The sequence below is a fragment of the Megalobrama amblycephala genome, linkage group LG13, assembly GCF_018812025.1.
Source record: "Megalobrama amblycephala isolate DHTTF-2021 linkage group LG13, ASM1881202v1, whole genome shotgun sequence".
NCBI lineage: Eukaryota > Metazoa > Chordata > Actinopteri > Cypriniformes > Xenocyprididae > Megalobrama > Megalobrama amblycephala.
Genome location: NC_063056.1, coordinates 1,913,737 through 1,938,114, shown reverse-complemented (window position 1 = coordinate 1,938,114; position 24,378 = coordinate 1,913,737). Strand labels below are relative to the sequence as shown.

Here is a 24,378-nt window from a genome sequence, read left to right as displayed (position 1 = left end):
CCCCTTATATAACAGATTTTTTTTAACAATCATCTTGAATAAACCTCTTTCTTCAGGTCAGATAATAACAATCCAGCTTCTTCTAAAACACAACATCTTATTGAGAGTCACTGTGCTCACAGACTGAACATTGATTTATGCATGCTGAAGTCTTCATCAAGTTTTTGTAACCTTTTCAGGGTATATGGGCATCCACAACAATCCTTTGTTGTACTCGGAGATCCTACACTTGTGTTGTGAAAAACAAAATGTCAGATTATTTTTTTTTAATAGGGAATAGGCAGCTAAATATCATCTCATTGATTAAGTGATAATTTTGCCACCATTTCATCACATTTTGTGGCATAGTGGTTGTGGATGAGTGTTAATTATAGATATATATAACAATAGATAGATGTATCATTTATAAAATATAAAACAAAATATCTTTGATTATGTATAAAGCACCCTCTGCAGCTCTTCATATCAATATTCTATTCAGTAATATTTAGCATATGTCTTCAAGTTAACCTTTTCACAGCCGTCTGTCAAAATAGATTTTCTTTTGCAGCAACTTTGCTTTGGTTCATTTTCTGCCTAATACCATGAAGAACTAATCAAATCCAGCACTGGTAGTAGAGTTACTGAACCACCTTAAGGTCAGGATCATTTTCCACATGTCAGCAACTCACTTAGCATCTAATGATTCATGATTATGTAGCCACACCTCACTTCAGTGGCATTCAGTTGTCCTGATGAATTTAATTCAGTTTGAAACCAGTTCCTCGTAACTCTGCTGTGGTTAAATAACCATGAATGGTCTTTCTATGTCACTATGTTTAATCTTGGTGTTCTGATCCTGTCGTGAATGGCTGGGATGGGGTAGGAAGTATGGGCTGGCACTGCGACAACGCCAATGTGTTGTCTATCTTGTTCACCTTGAGTGATGGCAAACTCCCAGGAACTTGTAGGACTATTCCACAATTATGTTCTCTCTCTTTTTGATCTCTCTGCTTTGTGAAGTGGACAGAAGACAGAATGGCATTCTAAACCCTCTTTTCAAACGTCACTGTGGAAAAGGTTCACTTCAGTGTGATTGGGTTTCTGTTGGAACAAATGTCTTTGGTCATCAGATAAGACAACAACATGCCCTGTGAAGAGGAGGATGTCTTATTGGCCGCAGGTTCACTCTAATCAATGAAACTCTTTTCTTCCCAAATCTCACTCCTAAGATTCAAGATGCGACTGGCCATAGAACTTCTTAAAGAACTTTGACCTTCTGTGCTTTGAGAAATACCCTTGATCACCTCTAAGAGGGGGTCTGTCATGCTTCACCAAGACATAAGGCGCATCCCAATTCTTGTACTTTTGCAGTATTCTATGCCATTTTCAGTGTGAGCAGAAAAATCTAATAAAATATGATGCACTTAATTTACCTTAAAAAGTGTGGGATGTTGGAGACTTCATGCACTAATCATCTGTCACAGCTTTCCATGTGGAAGTGGAAGGTGAGGGGCTATCAGACTCCAATGCTGCATGACAAAAACCTCCAAACCTCATACACTACATAGTGCATAGTATAAGTGCATAGTGTATACACCAATAGCCTCTAATTTGTAAAGTCTCTCCCCTATTCCCAGATCTTACACAACCACACAATCACATAAGCTACTAGGCATCCCAAAAGCATGCACTTGAGCTGACTCACACTACCACACATATGCACTAGTGATCATTTTGTTAACAAAATCTTTGAGGAAAAATATTTGTTGACGACCTTTTTTTTTTGATGACTAAGACGAGACGATGATGAGACAACTCTAATGTCGTTAAACAATAAATGCAACTATATCAACATGCAATTCGCCTTATTCACCTGGCGGCCATTTTGAAAACTCGAACGCCGTTGAGGGGTACACAAACCCGGAAGTTGGACTCCAATACAGTACTATCCATAGACGTTGGAACAGGGGGGGCGGGGCGGGCGGCCGCCCCCCCTCCCATCCCGACACCCTCCACCCCCCCAACCCTTTTCTCCACCCCTCTAGGGGTCAGCCAGCTACCGGTATGAATTTTCATGTTCCAAAATGTTGTGAAAATAAAACAGCTCGCCCTCGTTCATTTCAGGGGTTCTATTTAATTACCATTTGTGCATTTCATTCATTGCGCCTTGACACCAGTTCAAAACTGAGTCCCAAAAGTCCGCGTAAGAAGCATAAAGCCTCGTTTACACTGCACGCGTGTGCGTTGCATTACGGCTCCGGCAAGGTTTTGTTCCGTCTTCTGAGCGGTGTCAACTCACACCAGAAGCATTTCAGAAGCGAAGCGGCTGGATTCCCGATACCACGAGATTTGCATGTCTGACGTTTTTTTCATTGATTTTTTTCGTGTTTTTAATGGCTAAATTGTTATATTTTGTCCGGTTTTATTGTGTTTATTGCTATGCCATACTTTATTTTGCTGTAGCCATACAGATGAAGTTAATACACTTAAAATTCCAGTTATGGACAACAAAAATAAAGAAATTTCAAGTTTTTCAACTTCGAATCTCTTGTCGTCAGTTTCTGGCATCGTAGTGATGCGAAATATGACCAGGAGTTTACTCAGGGTGATTATTTTGACTTTATTTTGTATTTGAGCTGCGCGTCTTTGACGCGGCGTCCGTCAAAAATAGGCGAGGCGCCTATCTTTAGCGAAGTGGGCGCCGAGCTTCTGGGATGCTTCTCAAACGCACCGCGGCGCGGCTGGTGTAAACACGAGCATTGGCCGCGAATCAGCTCCGGTAGCCGCGTCGCGGCCGTAACGCGCCGCACACGCGTGTAGTGTAAACGAGGCTTAACATGTACAGACTCCATATAGGCCTATGATTCGCTCTTTTGTTGTTCTGTTTTCTTTCAGGATCAAAAATATAACAAATGAAAGCGTTTATCTGTATTTCCGACTGATGAGAACTGTGCATATACATTCATAAATCAGTCAATTTTGTATTTTATTATGAGATATTTTATTCTAATGTGATCAGTGACTCAAGCACTGATGGACCAAAGAGCGCGCATTTCGACATTTGCAGTAAAAACTTGAAATATAAATTCTCAGAAAATGCATTTAATACCAATATATTGAAACGTCTGTTTATATGCTCCATTAATAAAGGAGTCCAGACATTGGAAACATATCAGTCCACATGCGTTTTATATTTAATATGAGGGAAATAGACATGCATGCATGCGTGACACAAAAAAAATCTTTAACTTTTAGCTAGCAAAATATTTTTTAGTAATTCTGTCAATTACATTGTCTGCCATATATTTGCTTCTTATTTATTAAATACGGGCAATTGATTGATAAAACATTGATCAAAATTAAGATACAATTTATACAAAACGAATATCTTTTAAAAAGAGTTTTATATAAAACAAAACTTAATGAAGTCGTCAAAATCATGTTTTACCAAAAACAGCGCCGTTGCTAGGAGGGCGCCAGCGCCTCTGCCTTTCAGCGCCTATGCCTCGCGAGTGGATGATAGCCCTGAAGACGCCTAGCAATGATATACCTATAGTGGTAGTATACCTTTAGTTAAGTTATACCTTAAGAGTCTTCGTAGCGCGCTAAAAGACAATGTTATCGGGAAACGCAGCCCAGGTATGATGCGTTTCATGCGTAATGGAGATTCCAAAACGCTCTTCTTTGGTCAGAACCATGGAGAGCGATCGCGGGTAGGTCTGTCCTATGCACCGAAAGAGCATCAAGCTATTAAAATCTATATTATGTATACGCACAGATAATATAACAGTAGGCCCCCCCAAAGAAGAATCCCGCCCCCCCCTCACAATATAGTTCCAACGTCCCTGGTACTATCAATCAGTAGCAGCAATGGAAACTTTGTGGACTACGAATCTTGCCATTTTTACATATGATTTGACTGTTTATTTTAATAAATATTAAAAATATAAAGTGCATCATAGCTGACATGTAGATGAACGCTTTACAGTTGTTTTTATGGCTGTTAATTCTTCCCTTCAAATGTTATTGAGCATTAAATTATGGCATATTTATGTATGAGCGTATATACAGTAGTGAAAAATAGCCATATTTACACATGATTTGAGTTTATTTTAATAAATATTAAAAATATAAAAGGTGTGCATCATAGCTGACATGTAGATGAACACTTTAGGCTACAGCTGGTTTTATGGCTGTTAATTCGTCCCTTCAAATGTTACTTGGGTAAAGTTGGATTTATATTCGCACATTCAGACATCCGTATTCAATAGCCTTGTTAATCACACTACATTGGACATTCACAAGTAAATATGCCATTAAAACAATACTTGCCTATTTTGATCGACTGTGAAAAATGTTGTAAGTTGACAATCGTTGGTTGTCAATATCATGTCGCTGCTTAAAATTCGCAAACATTAATTTATTGCACATTTATTGGAAAGTCTGAATTTATCAGAAGTCCGAATGTGCAAATATAAAACCAACTTTACCCAAGTACAAAAGTTATTGAGCATTAAATTATGGCATATTTATGTATGAGTGTATATACAGTAGTGAAAAATAGCCATATTTACACATGATTTGACAGTTTATTTTAATTAATATTAAAAATATAAAAGGTGTGCATCATAGCTGACATGTAGATTAACACTTTACAGCTGGTTTTATGGCTGTTAATTATTCCCTTCAAATGTTATTGAAGTTAGTATCGTGCATACCAATGTCGGATGTAGCTTTAGAGACGGTCCTTAAATTTGCGAATATCAAACGTCTGATGTCAAACCATCTTTATGCCAGTGACCAACATGCCTTCTGATATTTTTTATCCACTCTTGACGTAGTCCCTTATCCTCTGGAAAACGGTGAAAGGTTTGTCCACTGTTGGATTTTTTCCTGTGTGACGAGCACTGGGGAACACAGCAGTGCCGCGCCATTGCCGCTAAGAGAAATCGCAACGCGAGTATTCCCGGAAGTGGTAGGTGTACCCCTCAAGCTCCTTAGAACGTTCGAGGTGAATAAGGCGAATATCATTGACAAAAAATTTAGTTATAAAATAAAAACTTGACCAAAACCAATCTTTGTTTTTAAATCTGCGATCAAACCTTCTCAGTGATGAACTGTAATAAATCAAAGCATGGATCTCTCAACTTTTTTTTTTTTTTAAATCAATTTAGCCATTATGCAGCATGATGAAAATGTGACTACAGTTTCATTGACAAAAACTAGACTAAAATGCTCAGACATTTTGTCGACTAAAATGTAACTAAACAAAAACAGGACAAGTTTGACTAAATATGATGATAACTAAAAAAAGTGGTAACACTTTATAATAACTGCACACTATGAAGCATTAGTTAAGCATTAGTTAATAGTTATTTCATCACTTATAAAGCATTAATAGACATTAGTAAGTAGTTTATAAATACAGCTATAATTGCTTTATTCTTGATTTATAAGCATATCTATAATGTGTTTAATAATTGTATTTTCATACTTTATTAATAATCAATTTATCATTTCTAAATAAGTATTACATTATTTACAAACCAGTTATTTAGGAGTTGTCAGTAGTTCATTTAGTAAGTGTAAGTAAATGATTAATAAACTATTTAAACATTCATTTATACATATTATTTAGACACATAGTAATAGTTACTTAGTGTGTTAGTAAATGTTTTATTAACACATATTCCTACTGCAATTCATGATTAATTCAGGTAGTTATAAAACATTTAGAAGTGGTCAGTTAACTATTTTTGTGAGCTCATCTAAAGTGAGGACTATTTATGCTTTATAAAGCTTTTATAAATGAGATTTAAAGGTTCAGTGATCTTCTGCACTGCTGTTCTCTGATGTTTTAAAGTTAGTACTGAGGTAGTTTTGACACTAGGAATATGTTAATAAAGCATTTATTAACACACTGAGTAACTAATACTATATGTCTAAATAATAAGATGCATAAATGTACGTTTAAATATTTTATTAATCATTTACTTACACTTCCTAAATGATCTTATGAACCACTGACAACTCCTAAATTACTGGTTTGTGAATAATGTAATACATAATTTAGAAATGATAAATTGATCATTAATAAAGTATGAAAATACAATTATTAAACTCATTATAGATATGCTTATAAATCAAGAACAAAGCATTTATAGCTGTATTTATAAATGGCTTACTAATGTCTATTAATGTTTTATAAATGATGAATTAACTATTTACTAATGCTTAACTAATGCTTCATAGCGTGAATTATTATAAAGTGTTACCAAAAAAGTACATTTGACACCGGTCTAAGACTAAGACTAAATAATAATAATAATAAATAAAAAACCTGACAAAATTAACACTAAATATGCACTTTCTAGTGCAGAATGGCCATGCTGTTCACCAAATCATTTGCACACCATCATTTTATTTTATTTTTTTCTATCCAAAGCTATAGCAGCACCATTGAAAGCTCATTAACATTGAAAGTTTAGCGCAAAAACTCATGCAAATATAGATGGATCTCCATATGGTACAGTTGTGCTGTGTACCAACTGCTTTGAGATGAGTATCAGGTTAACTGACTCTTCACTGCAAAAAAAAAAAAAAAAAAAAAGCAAAATAATCTTATTTCAAACTGAAAACATAATTACTCTCCTTACCACATTGGCAGATTATTTTGCTTGTTTTAAGCAAAAACTCTCTTAATTTTGACTTATTTTTTCTGAAAACAAGACAATAATTTTTACTTGGATATAAAATGCTTCTTGATTTAAGAATTTTTAGATATTTGGAGTAAGTAAAGTTTTGCAGTGATGTCTGAAAAGGGTTTACAATTCACTGAGTGCCTGAAATTGCACAGGGGATAAAAAGGGTATTAAAGTATCCCTCAAGTGGACACACCTTTTTCTGGGATTTAGGTCTTTAGATTAAAAAAACAAAACAATAATAGAATTCATCCACATTTTATTTTCCATTCCTGAAACACCCATGCTCTAAGTCTCCAACCTGTGAGGTAGGACACAGAAACATACATAAAGTTCTGAATCTCCTTCCTGGAAAGACACTAACAGAAGCAACAGCAACAAGGTTATGCTCTTGCAAGCAAACCTTATCTCCAAGGTACTCTCAGCTTCCAGAATGTTCTTGACCTTTCATCTTGGTCTTCTACACTATGAGGACCCTCTTTTCTTTCCTCAAAACAACCCAGAATGACAAATGGAAAATATTCTTGTAGCTCAGTTGGTTGACCAGAGGTACCCAAGTGCCATTCACCACCATGATGCAGAGAGGGACAGTTTCAGTATAGGAGACATGCGGGCATTGTCTTCTAGTGGTTTCTGAGTGGAGGACCGTCCGTCCGTCCGCAGGTGGCCACATCTCGGGCTGGAGGTTGAGGAAACACCCTGGCCAGTCCATCAAAGGGCTCACATACATGCACACACTCAAACCTATGGACAATTTAGTGTCTCTAATTCACCTTTGCTGCATGTCTTTGGATTGGGGTGAAGGACAACCCACACAGACTCGGGGAGAACATGCACACTCCACACGGAAAGGCCTCCTGGCTCAGCCGGGATTCGGACCAGGGACCTTCTGACCTGTGATGCAACAGTGCTACCCACCATTCTGAATCAAATTTGTTGGAAAACAGCTTCAGGTCTTTAACTAAGCTTGAGAATTTGTTTGATTGCTTCACAATCCAGCTTGTTCCTGTAGAGTTTTCATTCTTTAGCTGTTGCATCATACACTTCCAGTCCTTTCTTTATCTGGAGGTCCTTCAAGTTCTTTGCAGTTCACTGCCTTTTACATAAAGGACTCATTGCTTTTGTAGAGACTGAAATATCCGTACATATTTGTCCAGCACTGAGTCCACTTGTGTTCTCATGCCATGACTCCGATACAGATACCATGTAAAGTTTCTGACTCATAGAAAGTCTCCTCCGAGCCATTTGTGCAAAAGTTCTTCCTGTCTCTATTCTACACTTCATCACACTGCTGATGGTAACAAACAAGCGATAGCTTAAATAACATGCATTTAAGGAATAGATCACCCAAAAATGAAAATTCAATACTCTAGCAACCACCAAGAAGACCCTAGCAACTGCATAACGATATGCTAAAAATCTGCTGTTTAGCAGGGAGGTAGGCATATTTGAACAGTAATTGTGGCAAAAAGTTGGAAAGAAACAGCAGTTTGCAATATCAAGCAGCATAACAATTGGTTTTGTACATCTAAAAATAACTGGAAGAGGATGAGCCTGGAAGCCAGGCTTTTTCAATTTACAAATGGCTGCGTCTGCTGTTATGCTAAAAATAAGGTAGATAGTCTGTATTTAGTTCAGGTTCATTCTGAACATTTACACATGTTTTTGTGTGCGTGAACAAATTAATGTGTTCCTTTTACATTTTACATTTTTTTTTTTTTTTTTGCAGTTGGTACAGATTTTGGGCAGGACACCATTGAAAGCGCTGGAGTCTTCTTGTTTAAAACATTCCACAACAAAGACAAGATCGGTCATGAGGAAACCAGGGCCATAAAACAGATGTTTGGACCTTTTCCGGCGTCTGCTGCCGAGTTGTCTTGTGCAGCTGTGGGTCGTTTAGTGGGCCAGATTGGAGAATCTCAGGTGGATGCTTTCATCCAAACACAGAGTTCTCTCAAGACGGTGAACCGCGGTTCTGTCTTCGGACGGAACATTGCTTTCTCATTTGACACGTATGTGCTGGATGCTCACGATGCTGTGCCCTGGTCAGAGGGGACTGACATGGAGCAGGCCATGGACTTTCACAGCCTCCTAAATAATCATGTTGGAGAGCGGAGGGCTGGAGCTGAGAGAGATGATGCTTACTCAGCGGAAGAACTGGAGCAGAGAAACGCAGACGGATCCATCCTGAGACAAGAGGTGGAGAAATACCTGAACGAGGGAAATATGGTATCGTCCAGTGCCGAAGAGCTCTCCACCTCTCTTTTTGAGATGCTTGCCTCCACAAAGAGTGATGACGAACTACAAAACGAGGTGAGAAATGTTTGTAAATTAATCTATATGACATGATTGTCACCTGATCTGATCTTCATGCACTTATTGAAAATATAAGTTGGAATGGGACATATCAGTTCGCACACGTTTCGTAGAATTAACTATTTATTGAATATTAAAAGACTTGTTTAAATAATAAAAATAGATATATGCTGAATGCTGATGGAGAAAGTGCAGTATTATAAGGTTAGCATTTCTATTATTAAAAAAGCCAAAAGCTATAATACATTCATATACCATTTACTTTCATTTTTTGACGGTTTTGTCTAATAGTTTATTAGACGTAACTGTTTATCAAAGACGGTAAGCTGATGAAGATGGAGAATGGGAGCTCCTGTGTCAAAATAAAAGTCCACTTCTGACACTTGTGAGTTAAACAGAATACCATATCTGTTGATAATAATAAAAAAAGAAGCCAAATATCCTCCGAAATGTTGGCCTTGCTGATAAAGCTTTCAATTATTTTTCAAATTCCATTTTTTTTGCTATATAGAACGATAAAAGAAAAAAATAAGATAAAAATAAGTTATTGGAAGACCTCTTTTATAGCTGAGATATACAGCTAAATGATGTTCAACCTTATTTAACTCTTCTTTGCAGCTGCGTTCATCATTTAGTTACTAGTTGCTTTAGTTATTAGTCATTTAGTTGCATTTTCTGTGAACAGAGCCACTCTGAGACGCTGAAACATTACATTTTACATTTACATTTATGCATTTAGCTGATGCCAAAACAAAAGAAGATATTTTGAAGAATGTCAGTAACCAAATAGTTGATGGTCTTCATCCATAGTATGAAACATAAATACTGTGGAAGTCAATGGGGAACAGAAACTGTTTGGTTACAATATTCTTCAAAATATTTATAAACAGGTTTAGAAAAACTATGTAAATGATGGCAGAATTTTTATTTTTAGTGAAGTATCCCTTTAAGGTCTTACTAGTCGGCATACTAACTAGACTCTTTCAGGCAGGTGTGTCTGAACTCTGTAGGACAGAAATAGAGGATGCACACTAAATCGTAGCGGTCCGATGGTTTTTTAATTGTTTGTTTGTGCTTTCAAATGTTTGTTTGTTTTTTTGGCACTTCTAGACAGAAGAAAATAAAATGTAATCACACAATTGAAGACAATATAAATATAATTTCACTCACCTATCACTTGTAGAAAAAATCCATCTTGCTGTCCACGTGAGCATGTTTGGCCATTTAGTGAAGATGATTGCTGTAGTCTACACTCTAAAAAATAAAACATTGGTTCAAAAAAAAAAAAAAATACGTTAATGTTTTCCACTAGAATTTTTAACTTAAGCCAATTAGGAGAATTACATTAATTCAAAGCAATATTTTGAGTTGATCCAACATAATGTTTTATGTAAGGTCAAGACGTTTTTTTGCCACAATAAAAACACATTTCTAAGTAACATGAACTTAATAATTGTCAACATGAATGCAACTATTTAAGTTGATCCAACATAATGTTTTAAGTAAGGTGAAGATGCTTTTTGGACACAATAAAACGCATTTCTAAGTAACATGAACTTAATAATTGTCAACATGAATGCAACTATTTAAGTTGATCCAACATAATGTTTTAAGTAAGGTGAAGACGCTTTTTTGCCACAATAAAAACACATTTCTAAGTAACATGAACTTAATAATTGTCAACATGAATGCAACTATTTAAGTTGATCCAACATAATGTTTTAAGTAAGGTGAAGATGCTTTTTGGACACAATAAAACGCATTTCTAAGTAACATGAACTTAATAATTGTCAACATGAATGCAACTATTTAAGTTGATCCAACATAATGTTTTAAGTAAGGTGAAGACGCTTTTTTGCCACAATAAAAACACATTTCTAAGTAACATGAACTTAATAATTGTCAACATGAATGCAACTATTTAAGTTGATCCAACATAATGTTTTAAGTAAGGTGAAGATGCTTTTTGGACACAATAAAACGCATTTCTAAGTAACATGAACTTAATAATTGTCAACATGAATGCAACTATTTAAGTTGATCCAACATAATGTTTTAAGTAAGGTGAAGATGCTTTTTGGGCACAATAAAACGCATTTCTAAGTAACATGAACTTACCAAGCACCGCTTGTCAACATGATGCTAAATCTCCAAAAACCCACATTAACAGAAACTATTCTAAATTAGCATAACAAAACACTAATTACTGCTAAATCTCCCTTACCATTAATCTTGTGCAAAAAACATTATATGACACTTAATTTTAGCATTTACTCTCCCTTTCAAGTGCCATGGGCAAAGCATGATGGGAAATATAAATCCCAGCCCAGTTTCACTTAAGTTTGTCTAAATTAAAAGAAGTGTTCATACAACTCAAAACAATGAAACACGTTTGCACGTCATCAGATTGTATTTTACATTAACAGAACTTAAAATTAAATAAATTTTTGATTAACTGAAAATGTTAAACTATGACAAGTCATGATAGTATATCGAATCAATAGGCATAATTTGTGTGTCATCCAAGCTCAATAAAATAACAATTACAAGTAAAAAGTCTAACAGCATTTCAGAACTTGATTTTTTATTTCACAACAATATATATATATTTAAGTAATGACTAAAGGTCCCCTGAATTAGTTTTTAGAGTGTATGTCCAACTTACCGTGGAGTCTTCTTTAATGTTTTTATTTGTAGCTGCTGCTTGTATGGCAGTTTGATAAATTTAATTCAATATTTCTACCCTCCATAATTAAGGTAGTTGCTAGATTATCAGCTGGAGCAGTTTACGTCTCTACGATGATTGGTCGATATACTAAGAGAGGCTATCCTCCTCTGCAATGTGTTATTTTTCAACACTGAATGTGAAATTCAGAATGGTGACTGGCAATTTTTATTATTTATTTATTTATTTATTTTTACCAATAAATTACAGCACAATTTTCCAAATGGTTTTAATTAGCGATGCACCGAAATTTTAGTCTGAAACAGCTATATTCGGTTTCGGGACGAAATCAGTGACCAAAACATGTTTAATTATCGCTTCTCTGATGGCATGTTTTGACTATGTTCAGTGTCTATTTTGTGCACACAACGTGGACAAGCTACAACAGTTAAACATGTCAGCTGTGTGTCGATTTTATTACGAAATTCAAACAATAAATGTTGTTTTGGCACTCTTTAATACAGCGTGACCGGTCGCTGTAGCGCCTCGTTTACTGATCTCATCTTTACTACTAGTTATAGCACCAAATAAACATGAATGAACACCAGAAGGTATGTTAAAAGATATAGTACAACTTACTCAAATGAATCATGACTCATGTAATTGTTCAATCGGTGTTTCAACTGGGGAAAGATGTCAATAAAACAGCTTGTAGGCTATAATTAATGTTACATTTACCTCAAGAAAGCTATTCAATGTCCGTAGACTCATTAGTTAGCTAGTAAAAATAACTCTAGAGAAGAGCATTTTGCTAAATAAATGCACTGTATATTCATTATATTTTTACTTGTTAAGTAAGTAAAAATATAATGTAAAAGTAAAATTATATTTTACTTTTACTTGTTAGTGATGTCTTCAATATTTAAAGTATGTTTGAATAATTCTGTCATGAAAACAAGTTATTACAGTTTATTGTTGTTTAAATATTTATATACCCGGATTGACCTGGTGCTCGGTACAACCACTGTTGCTCTAAGGCTGGTACCATCACATTTTTAAAATGCAAATTTGCTACCAAAATACTGGTACTTTTGACAACACTAGGTTGTAGCACTTTTTAGTACATTTATAATACCTTTTTAAAGTGGCACTACAAAATGGTAGGCTCAGACTGCAGGTAGTATGTGCTGTTTTTGAGGTGTAATCTTCCATGATGGGGTGAGCACAGTAGTACCTGAGATACACCCTGTTCTAATGTTCCTCACGTAGGTGACATTTGGACGCCGGCTATCCCACTGACGCTTTTAGATGTGGGATGGCCTTTTTGTGTCTGTCTCTCCACTATTCTCTGCACGTGTCACTCCAGAGTCAACAACAGCAAAGTTAAAGGCTGTCCATTCACCACCATTAAACCTGACAGCCACAGTGCGAAGAGCAGCTTTTAATATAAATCATGACATTTGCTGTTAGAGCAAATATATTTAAAGCAATGGAAAGTATGCGAGATTAGATGAAGGCAATTTAAAGGCAATTTAGAATCGCTTTTGCAGTAGAAAATTGCACATTGATGGGAAGCTTAAAAATATAACAGCTGAAAACTTGTATCAGATACCTGGTTATATTAGGATGATTTTAGGATTGTTTGTGATGCTTACATTCACATTTTAGATATGGAATCAGTATTATCTTTGCTTTAGAGAATTGAAAGGGCTGGTGTTTGCTTGATATGGTGCCCAGATAATATGATACCCAGTGTATGTATTTAATCTGAGAGACTGAGAGAGTGCATGGATTTATGAAGCTCTCTGAGGTAGAATCTATCACAAACAGCCTGTAAATACAGTGGCACATTGTCCACCATAAACATAACCGCAATCAATCGCATAATACACCACAGACATTGTATATAAAACAACACAACTTTTTTCAACATTGATAATAATCATAAATGTTTCTTGAGCAGCAAATCAGCATATCAGAATGATTTCTGAAGGATCATGTGACACTGAAGACTGGAGTAACGATGCTGAAAATTCAGCTTTGATCACAGGAATAAATTATAGTTTACTATATATTCACATAGAAAACAGCTGATTTAAATATTTAAATAAATATGCAATTTTAAATAAATATGCAATTTTACTGCATTTTTGATCAAGTAAATGCAGCTTTTGTGAGCATAAGAGACTTCCTTCAAAGACATAAAAATTGTAATGTTTTACCTTTTGACAGGGACTGTATGTGTAAAATGTATATAAAAAAGAAGCCAGTTTTTATTAATATACAATTATATTAACATTTTATATTTGCCTCTAGAAATTATTTTAATGACAATTATGTAGTGTTTATATATAAATCATATCTCTCTGTAAAACACTTTAATGAGTGCAAACTTAGGCTTTTCTTTAAGCAAAAGCATTTAGTTGAAAATTTGACTTTGGAAATTTTGTGAGTTTTCCTAAAAGTCACTCATTCATGAACTAAGAAACACTTTCTGTGATGGTAGAACAATTACAATGAGCAAAATAACAATATAACTGTATTTAAAGGAAAAGACTCTGCTGTGGAATTTAAAACTGTACACACACACACACACACACACACACACACACACACACACACACACACACACACAAAAGACAAACAAGCTTGGAAAGTGTTTGAAATCGTCTCTGGAGAGTACAGGCAGTGTGTATCTACCAGAATGAAAAGGCTTTGTACTTTCAGTATAGAAGTGCATATTAGTCGCCTGCTTCCTTATGTTTTTTTAGTGTGTTTACAGCTTTTGTCTAGCCTCCCTGCAGAGTGCTGTCTGTACAAAAGATCTGCTGAAAAGATTTTAGTCATATCAATGAAACTGTCACATTATCCATATCGTTTTAATGTTAGTTTGCGGCTGACATCATTTTGGGAGCAGTGTGATTTTAGATTACACAGGGTGTGGAGTACAGTAGCTTCTTCCTAAAGTCAGTTGAATGAAGGATCATGCAGTAATATTAAGGCATATTCACACCAAGCACTGATTTTCACAGTGACATTTTAATATGGAATAATGCAACACTAAGTTTGCACTGTGATTAAACTGTTTTTTTACTTTCACAATGCAGGTACGTTTTTGTTCGCTTTAAAAATAATAATAATACCACATTTGGTTCCAACTGCAACTATGGCATTTTAATATGTATATACTTTTATTCATAGGATGTATTTTACTGTTATAGCATATGAAGGATCAAAGTGCGAGAGCAGCTTTGAGAACTTTTCTTAGAAATGGCTGAACATTTGCATCACACATGAGGTGGATATTTATTTTTGTGCAAAAAAATAGTTTCATTGATTTATTTGACTTATCTCCTTCATTTTGTCATGTTTGGAATGAAAAACTGTGCTAGCAAGTCACATTTACAAAGAATCAGCCCCGTTTCAGATCAGTATTATCCTTCAAAACCTGCTCTTAGAGAATTAATGGCTCTCATAATTGAAGGAGTACAGCATGATAATTTGATTGGACTACATTTTCAAAGTACTGTTATCATTAATTTAATTAACATTGTCAGTGTCATTGTTTCAGCATAAAGCATATGATTGTACCTCATCACTTCTGTATCTGCTATACTGCAGTTCCCTTGAGAGATGATTGCTCAACATCACCATATGCATTATTCTTTATGCAAAATAGATTGACGCATGAGACTAGGCTGTGGCTTTTGTGAAACTCATTAAGTTTCCTGAAGTCTTGAGCATATCCTGCCTGCTGTCTTTTAAAGCGTTCCTCTACTTACCAGGACTTTACAGTTGATTGCATTTTTAAGGTTTTGGGATTCTTTACAGATGCCAAACTAAAAGAGTGTTGTAAATGTTAAGCCTGATTTTCAGTATAGCTTTAGTTCACCCCTTATAAAACCGCAATTGTTCATATGCATATGATCACACAAACTACATGAGACAAACGGCATCATACTGGACATTTGATTCAGCAGCAGGACTGGGTCAACTCGGGTCTGGTTTCAGTCTCAGACAGCCCACACTGGGAACAATGGCCACTGATTTGCCAAAATGTGTGAGGTTCAGATAAAATCTTTAAAATATATTCAAGTGTTTTGTTTGAGGCTGTTTGTTTCAACTTAACAAGACTCTTATTTCTTCTGTGTTGTTTTTTACAGTGTTTACAACTACAGCTGTGCCGTAATTTGAAAAAGTTAACACTTTTCTGTGAAAAATTTGTGGTTAGGGCTGCGCGATACAGGGGGGAAAAAACTGACTTTGCGAAATTTATTTATTGATCACTCTGGGTTATCTAATTTAACTATTTGTGGCTTGTGTTTTGAATATAAGTTTCCTGCACTTTAGGCATTTTGCACTTGTGACTTGATTATGACCATTTCATTTTTATTTTTATTTTTTTTATTTATTAGAACGGTATATTCTGTTCTAATTCAATTCTGTAAATTAATTTTTGATTGTTTTTTGGTGCATCTGTTGCGCTGTAGATTAGTTAAAGCTTGCTGGCACTGGCAATTTAGCCAATTTAATTTGATTTGCACCCCCCCGCTCGCTCATATATGATTCGACTATCAGTCTAATATAGGCAATCTGATTCGACTATGTAAATCTGTAGTTGGGGACACCCCTAATGTAATTTGAAAGGTCTCATGGAGTAGATTACAACAAGCATAATTGTTTTGGGCTTTGACTTAACTTTTCACGCAAGACCCATATGTAAATAATATTCGGATGCTGCATTTATGATAAGTTTTCGCTCATAACTTGAAACATGCTCTGATTGTGGAAAATGACACATCATTATTTACAGTGGTACTCCTGATTGAAATTAGTTCAAAATCAACATAATCCCTTGCGTTGATCACGAGATATTCCTCATGGAGGAATGATTTTAAAAATGCCCATTACTTGGCATTAAGGGCTAAACAAAAAGGCTACCTTGGTTTCAAATACTGTAACTTTTGATTGCTTTATGCTATCACCACAAAATTTGATCCAGATGCAGCTCACGTGTAGCCAAAATGTGTGAGGTTCAGATAAAATGTTTAAAATATATTCAGATGTTTTGTTTGAGGTTTTTTTATTTCTTCTGTGTTGTTTTTACAGTGTTTACAACTATAGCTGTGCCATAATTTGAAAAAGTTAACACTTTTCTGGGAAAAAACTGACATTGTGATATTTTGTTTTTCTTCGATATGTATTGTGACATGAAAAAAAATAAATCACCAATTGACTTGAATATCTTATTTGGAAATAACTAATCATTCTAGAATGATTGGGGTGATTTTGTAGGGAAGTGATTCTGCATAGAAAATAATAAACAAATTAAAAGTATAGATAAATACAATAGAATAAAGATACAAATGAAATAAACAGTGCTTTGTTTTTCAGGTAAGTCTAACAGTATTCAGATACAGACATTGAATAACCAAATGTAAAATAACACTGCATAGTCTTCACTGTATGAATTAAATATAATTAAAGGTGCCCTCGAATGAAAAATTTAATTTATCTTGGCATAGTTGAATAACAAGAGTTCAGTACATGGAAATGACATACAGTGAGTCTCAAACTCCATTGTTTCCTCCTTCTTATATAAATCTCATTTGTTTAAAAGACCTCCAAAAAACAGGCGAATCTCAACATAACACCGACTGTTACATAACAGTCGGGATCATTAATATGTACGCCCCCAATATTTGCATATGCCAGCCCATGTTCAAGGCATTAGTCAAGGGGAGCCAGTATTAACGTCTGGATCTGCACAGCTGAATCATCAGACTAGGTAAGCAAGCAAGAACAATAGCGAAAAATGGCAGATGGAGCGATAATAACTGACATGATCCATGATATCATGATATTTTTAGTGATATTTGTGAATTGTCTTTTTTAAATGTTTCGTTAGCATGTTGCTAATGTACTGTTAAATAAGGTTAAAGTTACCATCGTTTCTTACTGTATTCACAGAGACAAGAGCTGTTGCTATTTTCATTATTAAACACTTGCAGTCTGTAATTCATTCTTTATAAATCTCTCCAACAGTGTAGCATTAGCCGTTAGCCACGGAGCACCATCAAACTCATTCAGAATCAAATGTAAACAATATAACAGTATACAATACTCACATAATCCGACGCATGCATGACGAACACTTTGTAAAGATCCATTTGAGGGTTATATTAGCTGTGTAAACTTTGTTTATGCTGTTCAAGGCAAGCGCGAGCTCCGTGGGCGGAGAGCATGAGATTTAAAGGGGCCGCACAGCATAAATTGGCTCATATTTAATGATGCCCCAAAATAGGCAGTTAAAAAAATTAATTAAAAAAAATCTATGGGGTATTTTGAGCTGAAACTTCACAGACACATTCAGGGGACACCTTAGACTTATATTACATCTTGTAAAAAAAACGTTTAATGGCACCTTTAATCTTTGTTAAAGCTCACCAAAAAAACCTCCTACCTTATTTCCTTCCTGAGTTATTGCATGTCATATAAGAAAGATACGTAAAATTACAATATATTTTTGTAGTTTATCAGCAGTTTAATCAGCGATACCTACCTTTTGACTCTCCTTGCTACAGTTTTGGTGTTATGAGTCTTTACTTTTGTGTTACTCAGAAAAGAAAAGAAAAACTCTAAAAATGCCTTCAGGGCTTAAAGGGTTAAGAATCATGGGAGAATCTGTATTTGAAAACAAAAAAATCGTGATTCTCTATTTATCTAGAATCGTGCAGCTCTTGTGTTTTTTTTTCACACATCTTCTATCCCCCTTTCTTTGTTTCTAATCTCATCTTTCTCTCTCTCTCTCTGCCAGCTGTTTGAGTTTTTAGGTCCTCAGGGGTTTGAGATGATCTCCATGCTCCTCCAGAGAAGGTCAGACATCGTGGACGCTCTGGTGTCCATCCCGTCGGATTGCCGACCTCACTTCACGTCAGGTGAGCTCAGTAGCAACTTCTCAGGACTTCACAGCATAAACATGGCAAAGATCTCCTCATGTTTACATTTCCAGCAACACTGGTTTTTGCATTTAAATAACTTTGAGCAATGTTGAATTTAATGCACTACCAATCAGAAGGTTTGGACACATATTATTACCGTTTGTCTGTAATTTAGTATGATGTAACTATAAATCTTGAGTAGATTGGAGTTGTTTTAGGGATGCTTAGAATTTTTTAGCAAATCAAGTAAAACATACTGGCTAAGAAAGTGAATGGGGAAAAATACTTCCAGAAACAAGGCTGAGGAGAAATTGAGCAGTCAAGGGGTCCACTCATAATGCATAATAATAACCCATAATGTGATGCAAATAGTGGGAAGTCAAATCCAAATCTTTAAGCCATACTCTTCTAGTGAATGATAATCTCGAAGACCTGAGCACTTTTGCCTGGCACAGTCAAATTTAAAAACAAATAAAGACCATTTGGAAGAGAGAGTGAATGAAAGGCAGCTGGAGAGAGAAACACGGCCACTGACCCTTTAACCTCCATAAAGCTTTACAGCCGTCACCTCTCAAAACACTGTAAGTGCATTAGTCTTTAAACCTTCTCTATTAACCTTCACTTCCTGATGACCAGCTGTTTGTCTGAACTCTGGATGCTGAGAATCAGGATTTACTGTATCTGCTCTCACACAGACTCGGTGCTCACATTAACGGCGACTCAAGTCACACTTGGCCATTTTCTTGGGACATCACAACATTATTTAGATTAAAATACATCTCTTGCACATCACCTTTTTTTTTCCCCCTGTGATTAAATTCCCACAGACAAACAGCTGCATGACTTTATAAAAGCTGTTTGTCAATTCAAGCATGCTAAAAATATGTATTATTATATATTGATTGTGTTTATTGTCAATAATAATAGGTGTAAATCCAGTTAGCAATGTCATATACTGAGGGTTTGGTTTAGCATATCCTTGTTACCCATATTGACCAATTTACAATGGGAAATTTCCTATGTGCAGACATTTATAGAAGAAAAGCAAACAAAAAACTTTTTTATTGTCCTCAGGTAGAACCTCATATATTGTGTTACATTTTACACTAAGGTCCCATTTATAAACTTATTAGTTAACTATATTTGTTAACATTAACTAACAATAAAAAATACTTATTAATCTCAGTTGATGTTAATTTCAACGTTTACTAATACTTTATTAAATTTAAAAGCTGTATTTGTTAATATTTAATGGACCTTATTGTTAGAAATAACAATAAACAGTTTTTTTTTTTAATAGATCATTGATCGAATTTTTTTTTTTTTTTTTTTTTTCTCCTGATTGGTTATAGTAGCACTTTGGGCGGCGCCCTGATCTCCGATTGTTTAGCTTTCCACAGCATGCGTCAAAAGACGTGAGAAGAGAGAGAATGCCCTCGAAGTCACATAGTGATGTCTGGTTTCACTTTGACAAGATAGATGAAAGTACAGTTCAATGCAAGCTGTGCAACGACAAGCTTTTATCTTGTGCTGAAAATATCCTTTCAATTTTATTCATAATTAATTTAGCAATAATCATCAGTGATTTTCATACTGTAGATCAGAAAGTGCAAATTGAATCCAAAATATTGCTGAAATATTACTTACACTTTTTAAAGCACAATCAGAGTTACACTTTGGTCAAACTCACGCAAACCTTTTACAGATGAAAGTTGTAATAGCTACATCTGACTAATCTAATATCGGATGCGTTGGGTCAGGATATCAATATTTATTAACATGCTGAATGAGCTGCATATCAGTGTTTAATTTTTAGTGTTTAGTTTCATGCTCCAATGCAATGCCTGATATTGACTCTGAGTTATTTGAGACGGTCATATTGCTTTTAGATGTTTCTTTAAAAAATAAAAAAAAAATAAAAATACTGATGTTATAATAATGCAGCAATGCTTTTTTCATCATATTTGTTCAATGGCATAATACGCATGGCTTCAAAAACGTGCAGGCGATTTATGGAATCACTTAATAACGTGATTAAAATAAAGCACAGATCTGCCATAAACATGGCATTATAATGAGATCTTTATAGAAATCTACAGTAAATGCTGTCCTTACCCGTTATTCAGCACGCTGTTGTAAAAGCATGCTCTCTCGCGCTATTGCGCGTAGCTTAAAGTTCACTGGCATTTGCATCCTTTTGTGCCGATACAAGTTGTAATGTTACATCTATATTATGTATCTAAGTTATCTGATTAACATCATAGGATGTGTCATAGAACGGGCTTCAGTTTATTGGCGTCACTCACCTCAGGCGGCTGTTCCTTTTAGATGCTTCCTTATTAAAACATTGCTGCATCATAATCAATCTAACACTGTTCTAATCACGTTTTCATAGACAGGGCTCCATGTCATATTTTTATTTTTTAACATTAATTTTCCTAACAGTCTTCAGATATTTTCATTATCTCCATGACGGCCATGCCCCGCCCCCCACACACACCAACCCCCCCCCCCCCCCCCCACCCCCGAGTACTCGATTAACCGTTTTTGAAACATATCGATGATCGAAATGAAAAATTGGCAAAAATGCCCATCCCTAATGTTAACAAAGATGAATAAATACTGTCACAATTGTATTGCTCATTGTTAATGTTATTTAATGCTTTAACAAACGTTAACTAATGAAACCTTATTGTAAAGTGTTACCATTGTATGTGATGATGATATGATACTTTATTGTCAGAACATGTCTGAAATTTTTCATGCATCACAGTATTTTCCATATTTGCAACAATCATCTCTTACACAACATCACTTAATCCACACACTCAAAAAAAAAAAAAAAAAAAAAAAAAAAGGAACAACACAGCACATTTACAATACTCTTGATTTACGATTAAGTGTCTTATTTAGTTCAAGGATAGCCTGATGCACAAACAAGTGTTTTAGTTTCAGTTTTTTGAATCTTGGGATTCTGTACCTCCGATTTGATGGTAATAATTCAAACTCATTATGCAGGACATGATTAGGATCAGAAATTATATTATTAGCCAGTCTTAACAAATTATTATAATAAGTTGGGTCATATAACTTCTCTAGAGGCTGGCCAACAATCCTGGAGCAGATTTTTAATTGATTAAACAACTGTGTTTTTAGCTTAACAGACAGACTTTTATACCAAATAGAGTTGCAATATTGCAGTACACTCATTATTACAAACATAAAGAACAAAAGAAGAATCTGTTTGCTTACGCCGAAAGACCTAAGACAATGAAGAAAATAGATTCTCTGCTTTGTTCATGTATGTAACCCTGTATGTATGGCTTTATGAAAAAGGACATTTCTCAAAATAATGCATATTCATATTCATATAGCATATAGAAAATTATTACCAAAAGAGATATAATATTCAAAACGGGCTTGAAATAGAAATTCATCCTATTTTCTAAATGCCTTTTATTGATCTTACTGTAAACAAGTCATTCATTTCATTTTTCAACCAACATTTTTTTTCTTTTCGATAATCTGTTTCACTCAGATGTACGTCACAATATGGAAAAAAAGATCTTTTGGTACTTCTTTTACATTGTAACTTTAACTTTTGTAAAACTTGACACTTAGATTAGGCTTGACTTGAACGTGTCTGGCTCAGATGCACAACAAGAAAATCCAGAAAATTACAAAAAAATAAATAAATGAATTTTGATACATATCTCAAAAAAATTGCGTAATGAAAAACAGGCCTATTTTTGGACCATGCTTTGACATTTTAATGAGAGCTAAGCACATTTTTTTTGTTTTCTTAAAATTTAAATGACTGCTTTTGTTGGCATTATAGTAAGAGGCTATTCACACAGAACATGCTTTTGTGTTAAGCAAAAATGCAAGATGCAGGGAATGAAATAAATAATAATCTCAAAAGAAACAATTTTAGTTGAGCTTCTTTTAACTTGTGTGCCGCATTTTTAGAAAATGAACATGAGAGACGAGATGAGAGGGCAACGGTCAATTTTTAATTTTTAATTTAGGAGATGAAATATGACACAAACATGTTCTTGACAGGTTTTTGGGAGATTCACCCTCAGTCTGACCAATTATGAGAACAAACCTTCAAAATACAGACTTATTTTTCTCATGGACAGATGATCCTCTGCTGGAGAGTTATCACTGAGTAAACACCACTGGAGTATGTGATTGCCTGACTGGGTAAACGTCAGCTTTGTGAAACCATATTAAGACATGAGCATATTATCATAACACAACCTTCTTGGCTAGTGTTTCTTCAGCTTTCAGTAAATGCCTGACAGTGCCGTTCACACGACGTGAGAATATGAGTCTATGAAATATGTAAGCGTGCTAGTTAACAGTCTCTCATAGATGTCTTCGCACATCTAAAACAGAAAGAATGATCGTGGGAGCTTTGTTTTAAACGTGTGAGCGGGGTGCTTTAAAACGCAGCACAAGGTCTTTCACCACAGATATCACATAAACTCTTCTACTGCCAGCTACAATAATAAACCATCACTTTCATGGGCACTGTGAAGTGTGACAAGCCCACAGACCATAAAATGTGCAGCAGGAACACACAAAACCCAAAGCTTGTTCAAAGTAAAGTGTCTTTAAGTGGGTTTGTCCTGTCTGTCTACACTAACTGTGAGAATAAGTGACTATGAATATATGTGCAGCTCTATTGCTGGACTATAATTTCTAAGCTATATGTCATCGCAGTTAGCACTCTCTTCCTGTGAGCACTTGGCCATTAATGAGGAACTGAGCTGCTCTTGAAAGACTTAATCCATTAAACTTCCACTTTTTAGTGAATTAGCCCTTTTCTGTAAGTGTTCAATTAGTACAATTACCACAGGTCGCCTGTACGGCACTGTGAAAAGCTCTGGAAGTGAGTGAAATATTCACAGTGCGGCATATTCAACATCTTTAGTATATTTTTTTCTGAAATTCAAATTTTACAAATTTAGATACAAGTTTTGTACTGTGAGCACCTATGCAACAACTCAGAAAGTGAGAGAAAAACAGTCGATATGTGTCTTGCATACATGGGAACATGGGAGTTAATCCTGTTTAAAAGACATCCCATGATGCACCTCTTCAAGCCATTTCAGAGAATGTACAGATGTGATCTTGGCAAGCTGTGGATACTTTTTGCCTTTTCACTACATAATTCCCATACTTCCATCATTGTTTGACTGTGACTTGAATGTGACTAAAATAAAGAAATAATATATCAATTAAGTAGGCCTGTCCAATTTGACGGGTAGTGTATTTATGAGCGCATTTTAATATAGCTAAAATGTTATATCTTGATATTCTTAAAAATTTTGATGATATACAGTGCTGATTTTGCAGTAAACAGTTAGTATGTACTCTGTAAATCTTTGCAAAAATATATATATATATATATATATATATATATATATATATATATTTGCAAAGATTTACAAAGTACATACTAATTGTTTACTGTAAAATCAAGAATAGTTAAGGAAAAAATAAAGACTGACCACTTACCAAAATAAAAATATGAAAATTATACAAAAAGTTGTGGCATGAGCAACAAAGCAACAAAACAAGTTATTTTCTGCACAGATCTATTCTGACATACAGTATCAGATTTTTTTATCTCGTCCGTTGCCATGGTTATCACTGTCTATCATGGCATTTTTGGATTCATTCCCACATTTAAATTGTCAGTCCAGAAACATTGCAGTGTGTAGCATGAGAAATAAAACTTTTATTTAAAGTGTGAATGGGTTAT

General features: G+C 35.0%; 1 protein-coding gene across 2 annotated transcripts in view; it reads left to right on the top strand.

The window, feature by feature from the left end:
- The window catches only part of ascc3 (activating signal cointegrator 1 complex subunit 3), a 242,887-nt gene that overhangs the window by 6,875 nt on the left and 211,634 nt on the right, over positions 1 to 24,378 (top strand). For both annotated transcript variants that reach the window (XM_048152789.1, XM_048152790.1), the window contains exons 4-5: positions 8,413 to 8,996; positions 18,482 to 18,602. In XM_048152789.1, the coding sequence (XP_048008746.1) occupies positions 8,413 to 8,996; positions 18,482 to 18,602 (705 nt within the window). The remainder of the gene's footprint in view (positions 1 to 8,412; positions 8,997 to 18,481; positions 18,603 to 24,378) is intronic.